This window comes from Hordeum vulgare, chromosome 7H (genome assembly GCF_904849725.1).
Source record: "Hordeum vulgare subsp. vulgare chromosome 7H, MorexV3_pseudomolecules_assembly, whole genome shotgun sequence".
Taxonomy (NCBI): Eukaryota; Viridiplantae; Streptophyta; class Magnoliopsida; order Poales; family Poaceae; genus Hordeum; species Hordeum vulgare.
In genome coordinates, this window is record NC_058524.1 from 31,345,308 (window position 1) to 31,367,815 (window position 22,508).

Below are 22,508 nucleotides of genomic sequence, written 5' to 3' on the forward strand. Positions count from 1 at the left end.
TAAAAAAAAATGGATAATAAACCAGTGATCCGATGGTCCAACCGATAAAACCTGAACCGACCGGCTCACCGGTTGGATCTCCGGTTCAGTTTTTTAAACTATGGTTCTATCTCCACACATGTTCTGCATAGAATAACCATAACCTCCTTTTCCCTCCAGAGCGAAAGGAGCTTCTTTTCCTCCCCTGGCGAGTGAAAAAGGCATTACAGTCAAAAGAGAAATGACAAACCATTGATGGGCAGCGATGCATGCCAACTTTGCTTAGCCGATTTGTTTTCGATAATCTCCCATGCTTGGGATGGACAAACGATCGAAGCCAATCATTCATGAGCAGAGCCAGCTGCAACAATCAAACACCGTATTAGCTTGAAATACCACTGTATTTACTCACTCCCGATCATCGCCACAGAGGCACATCATGTGGCGAGCAGCCGCCTCCCGCCTCCTCCTTCCCCGGCGGCCGCCGTCCGCCATGGTGGCACGTACTGCCTGGAACCTCCACCATTTCTCACCGTTAACGCCGCAGCAGCGCCCGTCGGTGGCGGAGTTCACGCCGGCAGAGGCTCAGCGAATGGTGCGGCTTGTTGGACTCGAGGTGCTCAAGAGGCGGCTGCGGAGCCGGGAGGACGAGGTGGTACCGTACACCGAGTTCCTGGGCGCATGCGTGGATGCCGGGGCAGCCCCGACGCGCGGCCAGGCGGAGGCGCTCGCGGGGGCGATGGATCAGGCAGGGAGCGTGGTGCTCTTCCGGGGAAAGGTCTACCTCCACCCCGAGAAGGTGACGTTTATAACTACAGCATTGCTAACATTCTTCTTCTTCTTCACTTTAGTACCTGAACCTCAACTAGGTTTCTAAAACTTTTCTCTGGTTTTTTATTTCTAAATGCTGATATTTTCGAAGGTTTTTTTGTTTCTAAATGTTCATATTTTTGAAAGTTTTCATTCTTGTTCTTCATGCTAACTGAGTGTGCGAACCTGCCGCCGCATTATCGCCAAAACATCTTCCAGACGTCAAGTTAGACTCTCATATTTGAGAGACAAGAATATTCATCTGAAAAGAATTGGCGACTGGGATGCCAAGTGAGTAAACCACATTGAGGTTTGGGGCTGTATTCACCGGTTTTGAAATTAGGGGATCGTAAATAAAACTAGGGCACAAATTCAGGGTTGAAATGTGCACTTCTCTGTTCTCTCATACACATTGGGTACAAACTTAAAGAATCCAACATAGACTTTCTTTTCGAGAATGAATCCAACATAGACTTCACAATATTGACCGACCAAAATTGGTTTTGCAATAGTTGAACCTACTAATTGGTCATTTTTGTTATTTTCGACTCTCAGTAAACGCCAAGCTTATTCTTACCTCATGTAGATGTGTGAATCAAAGCAATCTTGAGAGTATTACATGGAGTGGTAGCTAGACCAGATATATAGAATCTAAAGGTAGCTAGCTAGATGATGAAGACAAATCTTCTTAGTGATCAAATTCCTCCGTAAAGCTAGAGATTAAAGAACTTCTTAGTCTTTCATGTCTTTTGGTTATGGATTTGATCTCCTCTCTGCCTCGGCCTTCAGATTGATCGTTATATAGTCGATTTGTGTCATACAATAGTTATATTCAGTGTTTATTATCTGTTATTCAGTTTTCAGCTGATACATTTACATTGGCTATTGATTGTCGTTAGATCGTAGATCTGGTTAGAAGCGTCGTGCCGCCTGTACTCGAGCTAGAGGACGACACGAGAAGGGGAGAGTTTCAGCTACTGAAGAAAAAGAAAGAAGAGATCGACAGGCAGGCGTGCAGGCAAGTGAGGCGAATCCTCTGGTCAGGCTTTTGGTTCGTGCAAGCCACGGTCGGCTTATGCTTCCGCTTCACATTTTGGGAGTTCTCGTGGGACGTTTTAGCGCCGATCACCTTCTACGTGGCCAGCGCCCACCTGCTTTCCGGCTACGCCTATTTCCTCATCACCTCGCGCAACCTGTCCTATCGAACCTACATGGAGAGGCTGTTTAAATTAAGGAGGAGAAAGCTTTGCGCGAAGCATGGTTTTAACATGGAGAGGTACCTGGAAATGGAGGGGCACATGAGGTGTCCTCTGGGAGGTGATTATTCTCAAGGTAGTAGGCTTCATCCATGAGTATAGTATATGCACCACCGACAAATTTCTCAGTTGTTTGTTGACCTTTTTAACACCAAAGTTTGGACCGGTCACCAGGTGCTACCAAAGCAATCTTCGGAGAAATCGAGCGGAGGATGCAGGCCGGGCAGCATGAGGTGGTCGACCATGGCGAGCTCATGGACGCGTTGACAGAGAGCGGGCTCGCGCCCATGGAGGCGGAGGAACTCATGCGGAAGATGGACGAGATGAGCTTGGTGCTGCTCTTCCGGGTAAAGACCTACCTCAACCACAAGAAGGTGATATCATAAAATTGTTAGGTTCTCCATTTGCCCTCTCTTTAATACCTAAAAGCATGTGCCAAAACACTCAAAATTCTCTAATGTAGAGTAATATTGTAGGAAAAAGGTATCCAAGTTCACATGATGAAAATAATGTCATCAGATCTGTGGTGAAAAATATCACCAACTTTATAACCTTCCACTAGCATATTCATATAACAGATCAGCAACCAAAGTTACATGTTCAAAAGTTTGCAATGTTTTAAATAGCGGGCTACGGCAAATAGCGGCGAGCCTCTAAATCAGCTATAGCGGAGCTATAGCGGGCTATAGCGGCATATTTGTACATGATACTATTTAGCGGCACCCTGCTGAAATGGCTATAGCGAGGCTATAACGGGGCTATAGCGGGCTATTTAAAACTATGAAAGTTTGTTCAGATTTTCAATATTCATATCACAACTTTGTTTGGATCACGTGCTGGCCAATAACATCTACGTGTCATCTATAAATTGCACACTGGACAAAGTATCATGCCTGCTTTTTCACTTTGCCATAATTTATAAAAAAACTGCTCACTTTGCACATTGCCACATTGGAGTTGTTAACTTTGCTTTGCAGTAGCGCCACATTTCAGGAGTGACGTGGCGTAAAGAAATCCCAATAGTTGTTTCATACAAAATGAACAATATCAATGAATTGCTCCATTTCCAGGTTGGTATCTTCGCAATACTAATATATTCCCCTTCTCAAAACAAAAAAAAAATCTAGGTTGCGGGCCTGATCAGAAGGGCCGTGCCGTTTGCGCTCGCCCCAGAGGACGATGCAAGGAAAGAAGAGTTCAGGCAACTCCAGGCGAAGATGCAAGAGATCGACGGCATGGCACGCAGGCACGCCGTGCGGATCCTATGTGTTGGCTTCGCGTCATTTGTGCTCCAGTTTGCCCTCTTGTTCCGCCTCACGTTCTGGGAGTTCTCTTGGCCTGTCATAGAGCCACTCGCCTACTCCTTGGCCGGACTCCAGCTGATTTTCTGCTACGGCTATTTCCTGCGTACCGCGAGCAACCCGACGTTACAGGACTTTAAGCGGAGGCTGTTCTTGGCCAGGAGGAGAAAGCTATGTGCCAAGCTTGGCTTTGATATGGACGGGTACCTGAAGTTGCAGAAACATTCTAGGGGTCCTCCGCAAGGTGATTATTGAACTCAAGATCATGGTCATATGCCTTATGACTTGTAACACCGAATTTCTCAGCTATTACTTGATACCAGTACTGTCCTCTTTAATTCTTAAAATATTTTCCTTTGGGTTCCTTTAACTAACTGCATTGCCGTGTGCTACCAAAGCGATCTTGACACGAACCAGCCGTCACCTACCAGACTAAGCTTGGAGAGCCTTAACGTACTGTAGCTAACTCCCCTGTTATGGATGCATTGCTGCAGTTCACGAAAAACAAAAGTCAAGGAACCAATCTCAGTAGTTTGGTTGGGGACGTAAATGTACAAACCCACTATCTGAGTTCAAGTCTGTCGATGCGAATTTTGATTTATGTTTATATTGCGAGGGTTCTTTTAAGTCTTTCATAAATAAGAAAAAGCTAGGTACACACTCCATGAACCAAAACTGTTGCAATTGTTATTGTCAGTGTTAGCACTAATCCTTCGCCGATGTTGAAGGTTACCATACGGAGCGGTGACTGGAAAGGAAAAGGAATGAGCCACATCCATTGCACGAGTGCGAACATACCTGTTGCATCACCTGATAATCTGATCATGGTCTTTCTTCCAAAAATCATTCTAAGACAAAGGGCCCTCCCTACCACATCGATTAATTTCTACCCCTAGCATCGCTTAAAGATCATGTTTTAGGACTGACATATAGAGATGCCACAAAAGGGCCCTCCCTCGCTACCACACACAAACAGAAAATGCAAGGCAAATCGGTGAAATATGCAAGAGAAACTGCACGCAGATTTTCTTTTCACAGGTGTATGCAACACAAGAAATCATCACTCCTGATGTATGCACGCACGAAAATTAACGGCGCGCCGATAATCCAATGTTGTACTTATACAAGTCTAAAAACAGTATAAATCGTTTGAGAGGAGAAGGGCGCTAACATAAATTTCATAGAGGAAACAGAAACAGAGGATTTATTCACGGTAGATAAACAGAGGAGGCGGGATCTCACCATCACGATCCCTCGATTTCTCGACGAGGGCGGCACACGAGCGGACCAGCTCGCCGGAGAACACAGGCCGGACGGAGCTTCGGACGCATAGCCTATCGCCGCCGCCGCCGCCGTGGAGGCAGCCACTGCGACGGCGACTCTTTTTTTTTTTTTTTTTTGAGGGGTCGCTGCGACGGCGGCTGCGTGCTGGCCTGCGAGGTATGGAAAGGCCGAAGTCATGGAAGAGAGAACGGCCCGGTGGGCTTTCGTCCTTCGGTTCAGCTGGAAATGGGCTAGAATTTGAAATCTAATTCAGCACGTTCTTTCTTTGGCGAAGGATAGGTGTCAAGTCGTCTCAAGGTCCTATATTTAAAATAAGATCCTCCTCTTTAAAAAAAAGCAATAAAATAATCATAGAGTGATTAGCAAATGTTCTTGGATAAATAGCTATTTCTGTATTTACAAAACAACAGTTTGTCCTTTTTGAAAGAGGGTTATTCATGCATGTGTCGATACATGTTCACGTACTTTGAGCTAAGCGTTCATGCTTTTGTCCCCAAAAAAGAATGGGAAAATGAAAAAAATATACAGAAAATAATTGATGACAATTAAATAAAGTAACATAAAAGAAGAAATAAACACATAGAAGAAAAATTGAAAAGAAAAAAATACAATTCAGGCACCACTACTTTAGGAACTCGTGAAACTATCATGATTTCGAGGACACGATACTTCACCCCACTTACAGTCCGATCCGCCCAAGTTCTCTACGGGGATCTTCGACCATTTTCGACATGATGGGCAACGGATCTATGTCCGACAACTTCGGATCCGTCGACTGGAACCTCATCCCATGAGGTCGTCCCACTAAATCTCCATCTACACTGGTAGGATATCCCAATTCTAGTGCCAGAGTCGTTCTAGCTTGAATTAAATATTGGAAGTTTGTGGTGAGTCAAGAAACAGGTGTGGACAGATTGGAGGGTCAGGTGTGCCCTCACCCATGCCTCGGCGGAGTACGAGCCAGCGGGGTTTGTATCAGGTGGCAGCAATGTGTCTGTCGATGGCTCGAGGCGCGTGTCGGCTTCAAGGCCAGAGCAAGCTACGATTGCGACTGAGCAATCACTTTGTTGGTCCTTGTCACCACATACCTGGGCTTCGAGTTTGAGTCCCGGCGTGCCCGTCATGAGAGGTCCGAGGAACTTTGCGCTGCAGAGGGCGAGTTGCACCGGGCCACACTAGACAAGCCCGTGGATGATATCTGCGCCCGAATCCCGGGGAAGTGGCAAGCCTAGTGGGCCATGTGCTCATGGTGGAGCAAACCCATTCCTTATGTGCCCTCGACGGCCTGCCTCCCAAAGAGGAGGAGGAGGATACCAGTGCCACATTTGACATCTCGATCTCCGGCACCGAGCAGATCTACCTCGACCTCTATGTCGTCTTAGAGAGCTACAACAACGGAACACCACAGCGGCAAGGGCAAGGGCAAGAGCAAGGCTGAGCAAGGGCGCCAATGGGTGAACTTCCTTTATAGCCTGATTTTAACTAGTAGAACATGCCCAATTTTGATAATCCAATAGCAGGTACATGAACTACCCTATGTTATGTCATAGTTTGTTATGTCCCATACAAACTATTTGATATGACTAATTTACGTTGTTTGATCTACTCCCTCCGTTCCTAAATATAAGTCTTTTAAGATATTTCACTAAAAGTCTACATACGGAGCAAAATAAGTGAATCTATACTCTAAAGTATGTCTCTATATATCCGTATGTAGTCCATTAATAAAACCTCTTTAAAGACTTATATTTAGGAACGGAGGGAGTACATTGCATGATATTGTATACATTTGAAGGTTTGTATACGAGGGGGACGATTGTAGCCATCGGACAAATAAAAGATGACCGGGCGCTTATAATGTTCTTAATAGTGGTTGTAGATGCTCTAAGCCGTGAACAGAGTACGATCGGGTCAGGTGTAGTCTACCCACTTCAAATCTACTTCCTTCGTCCCATAATATAAAATATTTTTTACATTGGTATATTGTTAAAAACGCTTTTACGTTCTGGGACAGAGGCAGTATAGTGAATAAACAGCCATTTCGATAGACTCACAGCTGCCTTGGTAATGTTCGGAAAGAAACTGTCGGTGCACGGGACTGAACGGTCGCCCCAACTTTCCTCCTCGGCATCTCTGGACGTGTTCTGGATTACACATGACATGACAATGACGCTATAAGCAAATACGTACGTGCATCAGTGCATGCAGTCCAGATCATACGATTAACAACACAACGAACAAGGAACAAACCAATAATAGTTGCACGTCGGTCCATCATCCATCGGCTGCTGGACGGAAAGCGATGCTCCTACCCCCGCTGCGTCCGTTGCGACTCACCGATCTGGTCACTCATCGAGTCCTTAATATCGAAGCTGCCGTTTCGGAGTAGACGTCATGCGTAGCTGTTGGAGCTGCAGGTTGAACGAAGCTCTCAACTCAATCCACACGCTGTGGAAAGGGCCCTTCTCAACTGTGAACTGTCCAACTTAATTAGCATGCATGCATGTATTATATTCCTTTGTTTTTAAGTATAAGTCTTTTTAAAGGTGACCAGATTATCTTGTCTTGTAATTTGTCATAGCAATTACAGTATTACCTACTTCCTCCGTTTCTAAATATAAATCTTTATAAAGATTTCATTATAAACTATATACGAAGCAAATTAAATGAATGAATTCACACACATTAAAATATACATACATACATCCGTATGTAGTTGTAGTGAAATCTTAAAAAAAATTATATTTAGGAATATAGGAAGTACATCACAATAGCATAGGTATTCCCTTCACTTCAAGATGACAAGTCTTCGCATTCACAATCAGCTGGTCCTGCATGCACAATGTTGAACAGAGCTTTTGTTGGGAAGAAGAACGGTGGCTCTTAATTGGGAATGTAGGTATGGCCGCATATATATGTTGGGGCACGAGACGAGTGATCCATCTTTTTGACCACATGTCTTCAATCCATTTACATATATATTCCCTGTTGTTGACAGTAACGGTTTAACTGCCGCCGATCGATCCTTCTAGCGAGCTTCTTTTTTGGCCCGAATGCATGCCTTTTGATTTCCACTTTAGTCCACATGGTAATGATTCGTGCAACAACTACCCTAATATCAGTTTTTCTACAGCTAGAGCTAATGTTGATATAATTTTCTCTGTAACATAACAGTGACATTTCTCCGACTAGTGGCTACTATAGGTTGATTATGACTAGATCTAGCCTCTGGTGCATTTGAAATGTGCCTACTGCCTATCTATCAGTTGTTGAAGATGCATGGCCGGCCATGCCAACTAAGGAAGCACCCTACTTCATTAAGCATTACCTGATTGGAATCGGAACCAAATCTCATCGGATTGACACGACTGCGTGCGTAAAAGTTCTCCAACTTGGTATTCTTATGGCATCTCCATGCTCACCCGCAAAACGACGCATCCTTCCGCGAAACAAGCGACTAGTTTATGGATAAAGATGTCGGAGCCGACCATCCAACACTAGTCGCATATATTTATTGAAAAAAGCTTTCGTTCCGTTTTATACATAAAGTAACTATCATCGACAAATCAGTACGAACACATCACACCACAACACACACCTAAGGCTGGATGCATAGACGCTGAATGCAGCAACACCAACCCCAGCACAACAAGAGCAACCAGGGCCTTCGACCGTGAACACGTCACTGCAAAGAGGTGAAGCCGCATACGACGAACCGTGGGCTCTAAGGCGACGCCTTCAAGAAGGTTACAACACCGGAGCGCCGCCGCGACGCGATCCAAGGATCAGAGTTTCCTCTCGAGCAACACGCCGGGCAATGAGAGCCGCCACGACGCCTTCAAGAAGGGAACGTGCTTTGCCGCCTCCGGTCCGTCCGAAGATAGAGCAGATTTTCACCCCGGTCAACACTCACCAACACCAAACGCCACACCCCGGCAACCACGTCGCCCACACGACCATGAGCACCGCGGTACCACGACCAGGGTTGCTGCCCCAGCATCCAAGACCTTGACCACACATCATCCGAGACCTGCCACTACCCCAACCAAAGAGACGAGCAGAAAGGAACCACCTTTCGCACCCCTAGGCGGCCCCCAGTGTCGAGACTCGATAGGCCGGCCAAAACTGACCTCCATCGACCCGTCTTGCAGCTCCATGCGCGAGACAAGATTGGTCCTGCCGCCAGGCGCGAGACGAGCTCAGTCCCGCAGCCGGGAGAGAGACGAGCTCGATCCTGCAGCACTGGGTGCAAGACGAGCAATGGACCACAACTGGGAGAGGGCCAGCCCATCGATGAAAGTAACGGTCGGACGGCGAAGAGGGGGATCGAAGGCCGACATAGACCACCTACAGATGAGCAGACGCCAAAATCAGTCGTCATAGTCGATCTACCAAGCCACCATGGAGCCATCCACGACTAGAGAAGCAGCCAAACCGGGCTACTGCCCAACCCGCGTCGCTAGGCGAACTCCAAGCGTCGGAGCCGCCAGGCATGCACTCGTGCGGCCAGCTGCCGGCGTAGCCGTGCCGGAGTCACCAGGGGACTGGCCCAGGCGTCCTTGCGCACGACTAAGAAAATGATCCCCTCTGCCTCCAGGGCTTAGCCGAACAGTAGCTGCCGAAACCAACAGATCCACCCACTACCACCACCAGAAGTGTTGGGTAACGTAGCATAAATTCAAAAAAATTCCTACGATATTCAGATCTTCCTATGGAGAGACCAGCAACGAGAGAGGGGTAAGAGCATCTTCATACCTTTGAAGATCGCTAAGAGGAAGCGTTACTAGAACGCGGTTGATGGAGTCGTACTCGCAGCGATTCAGATCGCGGTGTGATTCCGATCTAGTGCCGAACCACGGCACCTCCGCGTTCAACACACGTGCAGCCCGGTGACGTCTCCCGCACATTGATCCAGCAAGGAGGAGGGAGAGGTTGGGCAAGAACTCCAGCAGCACGACGGCGTGGTGTCAATGGAGAGACGAGGTCTCCCGGCAGGGCTTCGCCAAGCACCGGCAGAGAGGAGGAGAAAGAAGGGCAGGGCTGCGCCGAGGGAGAGGAAAAAGTCTATCTCCCAATGGCCAAAAGTGCCCGGTATATATAGGGGAAGGGAGGGGCTGCGCCCCCTTGAGGGTTTCCCCCTCCTGGGGGGGGGGGGGGGGGCAGCCCTAGATGGGGGCTGGTGCGGCGGCCAAGGGGGGAGGAGGGGTGTGGCGCACCCCTGGTGGGCCTTAGGTAAGGCCCACCTAGCTTAGGGTTTGCCCCCCTTTTCTCTCCCCTGCGCATTGGGCTGAGTGGGGAGGCGCACCAGCCCACCTAGGGGCTGGTTCCCTTCCCCACTTGGCCCATCTTACCTCCCGGGGTCGTTGCCCCCTTTCGGTGGACCCCCGGGGCCACCTCCGGTGGTCCCGGTGGTCCCGGTACGTTACCGGTGATGCCCGAAACACTTCCGGTGTCCGAAACCATCCGTCCTATATATCAATATTTACCTCCGGACCATTCCGGAGCTCCTCGTGACGTCCGAGATCTCATCCGGGACTCCGAACAACTTTCGGTAACCTCGTATAACAATTCCCTATAACCCTAGCGTCACCGAACCTTAAGTGTGTAGACCCTACGGGTTCGGGAGACAGGCACACATGACCGAGACACCTCTCTGGACAATAACCATCAGCGGGGTTTGGATACCCATGGTGGCTCCCACTTGCTCCACGATGATCTCATCGGATGAACCACGATGTCAAGGATTCAATTCGATCGTCGGTATACCAATACCTTGTTCAATCTCGTTACTGGTAAGTCTCTTTACTCGTTCCGTTGCACGTCATCGTGTGATTAACTCCTTAGTCACATTGAGCTCATGATGATGTTCTACCGAGTGGGCCCAGAGATACCTCTCCCTCACACGGAGTGACAAATCCCGATCTCGATTCGTACCAACCCAACAGACACTTTCAGAGATACCCGTAGTGTATCTTTATAGTCACCCAGTTACATTGTGACGTTTGATACACCCAAAGCACTCCTACGGTATCCGGGAGTTGCACAATCTCACGGTCGAAGGAAAAGGCACTTGACATTAGAAAAGCTTTAGCATACGAACAATACGATCTAGTGCTATACTTAGGATTGGGTCTTGTCCATCACATCATTCTCCCAATGATGTGATCCCGTTATCAATGACATCTAATGACCATGATCAGGAAACCATGATCATCTATTGACTAACGAGCTAGCCAACTAGAGGCTTGCTAGGGACACATTGTGATCTATTTATTCACACATGTATTACTGTTTCCTGTTAATACAATTATAGCATAAACAATAGACTATTATCATGAACAAGGAAATATGATAATAACCATTTTATTATTGCCTCTAGGGCATATTTCCAACAGTCTCCCACTTGCACTAGAGTCAATAATCTAGTTACATTGTCATGTATCGAACACCCATAGCATTATGGTGTTGATCATGTTTTGCTCGTGGAAGAGGTTTAGTCAACGGGTCTGCAATATTCAGATCCGTGTGTACTTTACAAATATCTATTACTCCACTCTGGACATGATCCTGGATGGAGTTGTAGCGGCGTTTGATGTGCTTCGTCTTCCGGTGAAACCTGGGCTCCTTGGCTATGGCAATGGCCCCAGTGTTATCACAGAAGATTGTCATTGGACCCGACGCGCTTGGAACCACTCCAAGGTCGGTGATGCGCTCCTTCATCAAAATTCCTTCGTGAGCCGCTTCTGAAGCAGCTATGTACTCCGCTTCACATGTAGTTGCTGCCACGACTTCTTGCTTGCTGCTGCACCAGCTTACTATCCCACCATTCAACCCATATACGTATCCGGTCTGTGACTTAGAGTCATCCGGATCTGTGTCGAAGCTTGCGTCGACGTAACCCTTTACGACGAGCTCTTCGTCACCTGCATAAACGAGAATCACTTCCTTAGTCCTTTTCAGGTACTTAAGGATATTCTTGACCGCTGTCCAGTGCTCCATACCGGGATCACTTTGGTACCTCCCTACCAAGCTTATGGCAAGGTTTCTATCAGGTCTGGTACACAGCATGGCATACATTAGGGAGCCCACGGCTGATGCGTAGGGGACATAACTCATCTTCTTTCTATCTGCTGCCGTGGTCGGCGACTGAGTCTTACTCAATCTCATACCTTGCAAAACTGGCAAGAACCCTTTCTTTGAGTTTTCCATATTGAACTTCTTCAATATCTTGTCAAGGTATGTACTTTGCGAAAGATCTATGAGGCGTCTCGATCTATCTCTATAGATCTTGATGCCTAATATGTATGGAGCTTCTCCAAGGCCCTTCATTGAAAAACTCTTGTTCAAATAGGCCTTTATGCTCTCCAACATTTCTGTATTGTTCCCCATCAATAATATGTCATCCACATACAGTATGAGGAAAGCTACAGAGCTCCCACTCACTTTCTTGTACAGACAGGCTTCTCCGTAAACCTGTATGAACCCAAACGCTTTAATCACCTCATTAAAGCGAATGTTCCAACTCCGAGATGCTTGCACCAACCCATAGATGGAGCGCTGGAGCTTGCACACTTTGTTAGCACCCTTAGGGTCGACAAAACCTTCTGGTTGCATCATATACAACTCTTCCTTAAGGTTCCCGTTAAGTAACGCTGTTTTGACGTCCATTTGCCAAATTTAATAATCATAAAAGGCGGCAATTGCTAACATGATTCGGACTGATTTCAGCTTCGCTACGTGAGAGAAAGTATCTTCGTAGTCAACTCCTTGAATTTGTCGAAAACCCTTTGCGACAAGTCGAGCTTTATAAACGGTTACATTACCGTTTGCATCAGTCTTCTTCTTGAAGATCCATTTATTTTCTATGGCTCGCCGGTCATCGAGCAAGTCCACCAAAGTCCATACTTTGTTCTCATACATGGATCCTATCTCGGATTTCATAGCTTCAAGCCATTTGATGGAATCCGGGCCCGCCATCTCTTCTTCATAGTTCGAAGGTTCACCATTGTCTAACAACATGATTTCCATCACAGGGTTGTCGTACCACTCTGGTGCGGAGCGTGCCCTTGTGGACCTTCGCGGTTCAGTAGTAACTTGATCCGAAGCTTCATGATCATCATCATTAACTTCCTCTTCAGTTGGTGTAGGCGCCACAGGAACAACTTCCCGCGCTGCACTACTATCCTGTTCGAGAGGGGGTGTAATTACCTCATCAAGTTCTACCTTCCTCCCACTTACTTCTTTCAAGATAAACTTTTTCTCTAGAAAGGATCCGTTCTTGGCAACAAAGGTTTTACCTTGGGATCTAAGATAGAAGGTATACCCAATAGTTTCCTTAGGGTATCCTATGAATACGCATTTCTCCACTTTGGGTTCGAGCTTTTCTGGTTGAAGTTTCTTCACATAAGCATCGCAGCCCCAAACTTTAAGAAACGACAACTTAGGTTTCTTGCCAAACCATAGTTCATACGGTGTCGTCTCAACGGATTTAGACGGTGCCCTATTTAAAGTGAATGCTACAGTTTCTAATGCGTATCCTCAAAATGATAGCGGTAAGTCGGTAAGATACATCATAGATCGTACCATATCTAATAAAGTGTGATTACGACGTACAGACACTCCGTTGCGTTGCGGTGTGCCATGTGGCGTCAGTTGTGAAACGATTCCACACTTCCTTAGGTGTGTGCCAAACTCGTGACTGAAATATTCTCCTCCACGATTAGATCGTAGACACTTAATTTTTCTGTCATGTTGATTCTCAACCTCACTCTGAAATTCCTTGAACTTTTCAAATGTCTCAAATTTGTGCTTCATCAAGTAGATATACCCATACCTACTCAAATCATCGGTGAGAGTGAGAACATAACGATAGCCACCGCGAGCTTCAACGTTCATTGGACCACACACATCAGTATGTATTATTTCCAATAAGTCGGTTGCTCTCTCCATTATTCCTGAGAATGGAGTCTTAGTCATCTTGCCCATGAGGCACGGTTCGCATGTGTCAAATGATTCAAAGTCAAGAGACTCTAATAGTCCATCAGTATGGAGCTTCTTCATGCGCTTAACGCCGATATGACCAAGGCGACAGTGCCACAAGTATGTGGGACTATCATTATCAACTTTACATCTTTTGGTACTCACACTATGTATATGTGTAACATCACAATCGAGATTCATCAAGAATAAACCATTCACCGGCGGAGCATGACCATAAAACATATCACTCATATAAATAGAACAACCATTATTCTCTCACTTTGATGGGGTTATAGTCCTAGGGTAGGGTCATAGGCCTGCCCTGTAAGTCCTACCCAAGGACTACCCCTCATAAGAGACGAGGCCTTTAGTCAGTTCCGACTGAATTAAGGAGTCCCCATCATCCAGTCGGTAATAGGTCCTCGACCATCTAGTCGGAGACTAGCATTCGGAGAACATCCAACTAACCGACTGGATGCCGCTCGGAACATCGTAACCCCCTGGAGGGAAACGATCGTACGTTTCCCGGTGCATTTATTAGCATTTAGGACGTATGTTACCTGTAACGTATGCATTCAATCGCCACTACTCCACCCCTGTACCAGAACCATTGTGGAGGGCAACACACTCTATATAAGCCACCCTCCCCCGCTGGTGAAGGGATTGGCAACTCATTTGTATTCCATATTCCACTCGACAACAAGCTCCCAGAGCACTGAGACGTAGGGCTATTACCTCCACCGCAGAGGGCCCTGAACTCATACAACCTCGCCGTAGCTAAGGCTCTGCCCATCCTTTTCGTACCCTACACATCTACTGTCAGGCTTATACCCACGACAGTTGGCGCCCACCGTGGGGCAGGCGTCTAAGCGACTTCCGGCGAGTTTGCGACTACTTCCTTTCGTCATGTCGTCCGGTGGAGATTCGAGCATGGGTCACCAGATCTTCTTCGGCGCTCTCTCCTTCATCGTCGACGATTCGGCGTGGCTTCGGGATGCGCCTCTCGACGTCGAGGCGCTTCCCCGTCGTGGGGCTACGCACTTCCGTGTCGGCGCCTGCGACATTCTTCTTCTCCAGCAGTCGGCTCCGGTGTCAACCTACACCGCTGTCACGCGCCGCAGCAAGCGGTCCCATCGTCTGCGACTTCAGCGTTGGGTGCAACACGCCCGGGCGCGCCAGAACGCGTCTTCACAAGTGGCGGTTCTAGAGTCTGTTGTGGTTGCCCTGCTGTCCCAGCACTCGGGCTCGGTTCCGTCTGAGTTTCCTTCCGAGTACGCGGGTCGCGGCCCTGCAGCAGAAGTACACATGGCCAACTCCCATGAAGATCCCCGTCAAGCTGGCCGGAACGAGCACGAGATCGGCGAAACGTCCGGCGCGCGTCGTCCCGCCTCGCCGTTCTGCCAGTCGACACACTCGACGAAGCAACGTGGAGTTGTTCCGCACACCCCTCCTGAACTTGGCTGCAGCTGCCAAGATAGCCGATTCCCTCCAGCCGACTAATTCAGAGACTGGTAGGGGAATCGAGCAGATCCGAGCTCTGTTGCACACGGCGCAGCAGCAGAATTCGGCAGTCTCCCAGTCGCATAACAGGATCCATAATAGTTCCGTTCATGCGAATACGCATCGGTCGGTTCACAACCCTGGTTCCCATCAGCGGCACAGAGGAGGCAGCCGTTCCATAAATCACGAAGATCGCCGCCGTTCACGCACCCCTCCGCGGGGTGGGCCCTATGGTCCCCGACATCATGATGATCGGCGTTCAGTCGGTGATGCTTACGACCCAAGGCCTGACGCAAGAGGGCGTATCGCTCAGCGAAGGGTCGACAGGGGCCGAGCCGACCGCGATGGTTATGATATGGACCGTCCGAGTGGAAGCAGGACCATCGTGTCTGGTCCCGAGTGTTTCAGTCGAGCCATCCGTTCGGCTGACATCCCGCCAAACTTCAGATTAGCGACGGGAATCAGCAAGTTTACAGGAGAGTCCAAGCCAGAAACGTGGCTGGACGACTACCGAGTGGCAGTCCAGATCAGAGGAGGGGACGACCATGTCGCCATGAAACACCTCCCTCTGATGCTCGACGGCTCGGCGCGAGCGTGGCTGAACCAGTTGGCCCCCTCCAGCATCTACAGTTGGGCAGATCTGGCCCGAGTGTTCATCAAGACCTTCGAAGGGACGTGCAAGCACCCTGCAGGCCTCGTGGAGCTCCAGCATTGCATCCAGAAGCAGAATGAGCCCCTGCGTGACTTCATTCAGCGTTGGACAACCCTCTACCACACGGTGGAGAACGTCGCCGAGCATCAAGCAGTCTGCGCCTTCAAGGCAGGCGTGCGGTACAGAGATCTGTACCTAAAGTTCGGCCGAACAGGTGACATCTCCATGAGCAAGATGATGGAGATAGCAGCTCACTATGCAAATGGCGAAGAAGAGGACCACATCCGAAGCGGCAAGCATAAGACAGTCGGTGATGGAGACGGGAATAACACTCGAAAGCAGAAGCAGAAAGTTCCATCCACCCCACAGGCAGAAGCTGCAGCCGTGACCAATGCCAAGTTCAAGGGCAAAGGGAAGGCGCAGTTTACCCCCAAGAAGAAGCAGTTCAATAATCCCATCCTGGACCAGCCTTGTCCAGTTCATACGAAGATGGACGAAGAAGGAAACCCCATATATCCAAAGCATACCACTCGACAGTGTCGCCTCCTGATCCAGGGGTTCGGCGAAGGACAACCGAGTGAAAAGGACAACGAACGGGATGAGGAGGATAAGGAGGATCCGTTCCCCCAAGTCCATGCAACTCTCATGATTTTTGCTGACGTCGAGAGCAAGAGTCGACTGAAGTTGGTGAACAGGGAGGTGAACATGGCCACCCCCACAAACCCCAAGTTCCTCAAATGGTCTCAGACTGCGATCACCTTCGACCAGTCGGACCATCCAGCACACGTACCCACCCCGGGGAGACAGGCTCTGGTCGTCGACCCGGTGGTGGAAGGAGTCCGACTGCGCAAAATCCTCATGGACGGCGGCAGCGGCTTGAACATCATGTACGCCGACACACTCAAGGGGATGGGCATTCTGTTGGGGAACATCGCATGGGAAACAAAAATTTTCCTACGCGCACGAAGACCTATCATGGGGATGTCCATCTACGAGAGGGGATGAGTGATCTACGTACCCTTGTAGACCGTACAACAGAAGCGTTAGTGAACGCGGTTGATGTAGTGGAACGTCCTCACGTCCCTCGATACGCCCCGGGAACAATCCCGTGATCAGTCCCACGATCTAGTACCGAACGAACGTCACCTCCGCGTTCAGCACACGTACAGCTCGACGATGATCTCGGCCTTCTTGATCCAGCAAGAGAGACGGAGAGGTAGAAGAGTTCTCTGGCAGCGTGACGGCGCTCCGGAGGTTGGTGATGACCTTGTCTCAGCAGGGCTCCGCCCGAGCTCTGCAGAATCGCGATCTAGAGGAAAAACCGTGGAGGTATGTGGTCGGGCTTCCGTGGAAAAGTCGTCTCAAATCAGCCCTAAAACCTCCGTATATATAGGAGGGAGAGAGGGGACCTTGCCTTGGGGCTCAAGGAGCCCCAAGGGGGTCGGCCGAGCCAAGGGGGGAAGGTCTCCCCCCCCAAACCGAGTTGGACTTGGTTTGGTGGGTGGGAGTCCTTCCTTCCCTTCCCACCTCCTCTTTTTTTTCTTTCTCTTTGATTTTTCTTTCTAATGCGCATAGGGCCCTTTTGGGCTGTCCCACCAGCCCACTAAGGGCTGGTGCGCCACCCTCAAGGCCTATGGGCTTCCCCGGGGTGGGTTGCCCCCCCCGGTGAACTCCCGGAACCCATTCGTCATTCCCGGTAACTCCGAAAACCTTCCGGTAATCAAATGAGGTCATCCTATATATCAATCTTTGTTTCCTGACCATTCCGGAAACCCTCGTGACGTCCGTGATCTCATCCGGACCTCCGAACAACATTCGGTAACCAACCATATAACTCAAATACGCATAAAACAACGTCTAACCTTAAGTGTGCAGACCCTGCGGGTTCGAGAACTATGTAGACATGACCCGAGAGACTCCTCGGTCAATATCCAATAGCGGGACCTGGATGCCCATATTGGATCCTACATATTCTACGAAGAACTTATCGTTTGAACCTCAGTGCCAAGGATTCATATAATCCCGTATGTCATTCCCTTTGTCCTTCGGTATGTTACTTGCCCGAGATTCGATCGTCAGTATCCGTATACCTATTTCAATCTCGTTTACCGGCAAGTCTCTTTACTCGTTCCGTAATACAAGATCCCGCAACTTACACTAAGTCACATTGCTTGCAAGGCGTGTGTGTGATGTTGTATTACCGAGTGGGCCCCGAGATACCTCTCCGTCACACGGGGTGACAAATCCCAGTCTTGATCCATACTAACTCAACTAACACCTTCGGAGATACCTGTAGAGCATCTTTATAGTCACCCAGTTACGTTGCGACGTTTGATACACACAAAGTATTCCTCCGGTGTCAGTGGGTTATATGATCTCATGGTCATAGGAACAAATACTTGACACGCAGAAAACAGTAGCAACAAAATGACACGATCAACATGCTACGTCTATTAGTTTGGGTCTAGTCCATCACGTGATTCTCCTAATGACGTGATCCAGTTATCAAGCAACAACACCTTGTTCATAATCAGAAGACACTGACTATCTTTGATCAACTGGCTAGCCAACTAGAGGCTTGCTAGGGACAGTGTTTTGTCTGTGTATCCACACATGTAAATGAGTCTTCATTCCATACAATTATAGCATGGATAATAAACGATTATCTTGATACAGGAATTACAATAATAACTATATTTATGATTGCCTCTAGGGCATAATTCCAACACATTCTGATGTCCAAACTCAGCAAGAGCAGCATGCAGTTCCATGGAGTCGTCCCTGGACGGAAGGCCAAGTCACTCGGCCAGATCGCGTTGGACGTCGTTTCGGCTCCGACAAGAACTCCCGCAAGGAGAAGCTGACGTTCGAAGTGGTGGACTTCCAGAGCGCTTACCATGCAATTTTGGGCGGCCCAGCGTATGCGCGTTTTATGGCCCGGCCGTGTTACGTATACTTGAAGCTGAAGATGCCAGGCCCGAAAGGCGTGATCACCATCACGGGCAATCGTCAGCGAGCCGAAGAGTGTCTGCAGCAGGGTTCAAGAATCGCCGACCAGCAGATGGCCGTCCTCGAGCTCGACGAGTACAAGAAAACAGTCGACCCCACGGACCTGATGCGCTCGAAGATACCAGCTTCAGAGTCTGCATTCCAGTCGGCGGGGGAGACGAAGAAGGTCAGCATCCACCCGACGGACGACACTGCTGCCCCGACGAACATCTCCACCACCCTCGATCCTAAATAGGAAGCCGAGCTCACCCAATTCCTCCGTGAGAACTGGGACATCTTCGCATGGAAACCCTCTGACATGCCAGGTGTACCCAGGGAGTTGGCTGAGCACCGACTGCATGTGGATCCCGCCGCTCGGCCCGTCCAAGAGCGCCTGCGCCAGTCCGCCGCGCACAAGAGGAAGGCAATCGGGGAAGAGGTGGCCAAGTTACTGGCAGCCAACTTCATTCGCGAGGTTCACCACTCCGAGTGGCTCGCCAATGTTGTAATGGTGCCCAAGAAGGATAAGTCACTCCGAATGTGCATCGACTTCAAGTATCTCGATAAGGTCCGCCCGAAAGACCATTTTCCGCTCCCCCGCATAGATCAAATTGTCGATTCGACTACGGGTTGCGAGCGTCTGTCATTTCTTGATGCCTATTCGGGCTATCATCAGATCCGTCTGTATGGTCCCGATGAGTTAAAAACAGCCTTCATCACCCCATTCGGGTGCTTTTGCTACATCACTATGCCATTTGGTTTGAAGAATGCAGGAGCTACCTTTATGCGCATGATCCAAAAATGTCTCCTCGACCAGATCGGTCGGAATGTGGAGGCGTATATGGATGATATCGTAGTCAAGTCACGCAAAGGTTCCGACCTGTTGACTGACTTGGCAGAAACATTCGCCAACCTTCGTAGGTACGATATCAAGCTCAACCTCGCCAAATGTTCATTCGGTGTTCCGAGCGGAAAGTTACTCGGTTTATTCGTTTCCGAACGAGGGATCGATGTCAACCCCGAAAAGATCGGGACCATCGTCCGAATGGAGAGGCCGGTCAGGATACACGATGTTCAACGGCTCACAGGTTGCCTAGCGGCTTTGAGCAGGTTCATCAGTCGACTCGGTGAGAAAGCACTTCCTCTGTACCGACTCATGAAGAAATCAGATTCTTTCGAGTGGACAAACGAAGCCCAAGTCGCATTCGACGACCTCAAAGTCCTACTTTCCACCCAACCGGTTCTTACTGCTCCGCTCAGTAAAGAGCCCCTTCTTCTGTATATCGCGACTACAAATCAAGTCGTCAGTACTGTTCTTACAGTCGAATGAGAAGAAGAAGGCAAAGCATACAAATTTCAGCGGCCAGTGTACTACGTCTCTGAAGTCCTGACTCCTTCCAAGCAGAGGTATCCCCACTATCAAAAACTTATCTACGGGATCTACATGACTGCGAAGAAGGTGGCCCATTATTTCCAAGACCACTCGGTGTGTGTCATTTCTAATACTCCATTGTTGGAAATTCTCCACAATCGAGACACGTCAGGCCGAGTGGCAAAGTGGGCAATGGAGATGCTGTACTGCGATATCAAGTTCGAGGCCAAGAAAGCTATTAAGTTTCAAGCTCTGGCTGACTTCATAGCAGAATGGGTAGAACAACAGCAACCAACCCACATCTACTCGGCCCATTGGACAATGTTCTTCGATGGGTCCAAGATGTTGAATGGCTCCGGCGCTGGCGTTGTGATCATATCGCCAAAGGGCGACAAACTCAAGTACGTGCTACAGATACACTTCGATTCCTCCAACAACGAGGCAAAGTATGAAGCTCTCCTCTACGGGTTGCGTATGGCCATCTCACTCGGCGTCCGTCGCCTGATGGTCTACAGCGATTCGGATTTGGTGGTCAATCAAGTGATGAAAGAGTGGGACGTCAGGAACCCCACCATGACCACATACTGCAATGCAGTGAGGAAGCTTGAGAAGAAGTTTGAAGGTCTAGAACTTCACCATGTTCCGAGACTGAAGAACCAAGCAGCTGATGAGTTGGCAAAACTCGGATCCACTCGGAGACTAGTCCCGAGTGACATCTGCCTCGAGCACCTCCACCTTCCCTCAGTCAAAGAAGATCCTTTTATAGAGGAACCAGCACAACCAAAAAGTTCAACAGATCCGACTGAAGTCGATGTACCTGTTGTGGTTGATATGGTCATGGAGATTCTTGCTGTCATCCCCGATTGGACTGTGCCGATCATTGCATATATCCTGAGGCAGGAACTACCAGAAGACGAAGTCCAGGCCAGGCAGATAGTCTGCAGGTCGAAGTCATTCACTGTCATTGATGGCCAATTGTACAAGGAAAGCGTTTCAGGCGTTCTTCAACGATGCATCTCCCCAGAGGAGGGGCAGCTCATCCTGGAGGATATTCACTCGGGGACCTGCGGTCATCACGCCTCTTTGAGAGCAATCGTCGCCAAGGCATTCAGGGCTGGTTTCTTCTAGCTGCAGGCTAACGAGATGGCTAAAGATATGGTTGACCGATGTGAAGGCTGCCAGTTCTACTCCAACAAGTCCCACAAGCCGACATCTGCGTTGAAGACAATCCCTCTTGTGTGGCCGTTTGCAGTATGGGGTTAGATACGGTCGGTCCATTCAGGACAGGCCAAGGTGGATACACACATCTGTTGGTGGCAGTCGACAAGTTCACAAGATGGATTGAAGCCAAGCCCATCAAGAAGCTCGACGCCCTAACAGCCATCAAGTTTGTCAGGGACATCATCTCCAGATTCGGTGTGCCTCACAGCATAATCACGGACAACGGAACAAACTTTGACTCGGACAGATTCAAAGGTTTCTGCGCAAGCCAAGGTATCCGAGTAGATTTTGCTTCCGTAGCACATCCTCAATCCAATGGACAAGCAGAGCGGGCCAATGGACTTATTCTGCAAGGTTTGAAGCCCCGACTCCTGCGAGAGGTGGGACATGCCGCTAGCGCATGGGTCACCGAGTTACCTTCAGTGCTTTGGGGTCTCCGCACAACCCCGAACAGATCTACAGGACGATCACCGTTCTTCCTCGTTTATGGAGCAGAAGCAGTCCTTCCGAGTGACTTGCTTCACAACGCTCCACGAGTCGAACTCTTCTCCGAAGCTGAAGCAGAACAAGCAAGGCAAGACGGAGTGGACCTTCTAGAGGAGGAGCGCGAGATGGCACTGACTCGTTCAACCATTTATCAACAAGATCTGCGGCGTTTTCACGCGCGACACGTCAGGAGTCGTACGTTCCAAGCACGCGACCTGGTGCTCCGAGTAGATCAGCAAAGACCTCACAAGTTGGCTCCTGCCTGGGAAGGACCCTTCATCATCTCAAAGGTGCTGAACAACGGAGCATACAGACTCTACAACGTCGACAGGGAGATAGACGAGCCACGAGCATGGAACGGAGATCTCCTGAAGCGTTTCTACACATGACCGTCGACTGAAGCAATGTAAAGAACAAGTATTGGTGAAATAATATAAAGCAGATTGAGTTTTTTGCAGGTTCAAAGTTCTTCCGCGGTCACAGACTCCGGTCTCAAAAAAAAACTTAGCTGCGATCCAGAATCGCCTAAGTATTAACTTTCTCCGAGTGTGCACTTAACGTCACACTCGGGGACTTAGCTGCGATCCAGAATCGCCTAAGTATTAACTTTCTCCGAGTGTGCACTTAACGTCACACTCGGGGACTTAGCTGCGATCCAGAATCGCCTAAGTATTAAGTTT

The 22,508-nt window shown here is 49.0% G+C and overlaps 1 protein-coding gene across 1 annotated transcript; it reads left to right on the top strand.

The window, feature by feature from the left end:
* The first annotated feature begins 269 nt into the window (after window positions 1-269).
* Window positions 270-3,772, top strand: LOC123411628. The gene is made up of 4 exons (XM_045104592.1): window positions 270-778; window positions 1,689-2,121; window positions 2,220-2,419; window positions 3,173-3,772. The coding sequence occupies exons 1-4, from the start codon at window positions 419-421 to the stop codon at window positions 3,599-3,601; spliced, it is 1,422 nt and encodes a 473-aa protein (XP_044960527.1). The 5' UTR covers window positions 270-418; the 3' UTR covers window positions 3,602-3,772.
* Window positions 3,773-22,508: the final 18,736 nt, after the last annotated feature.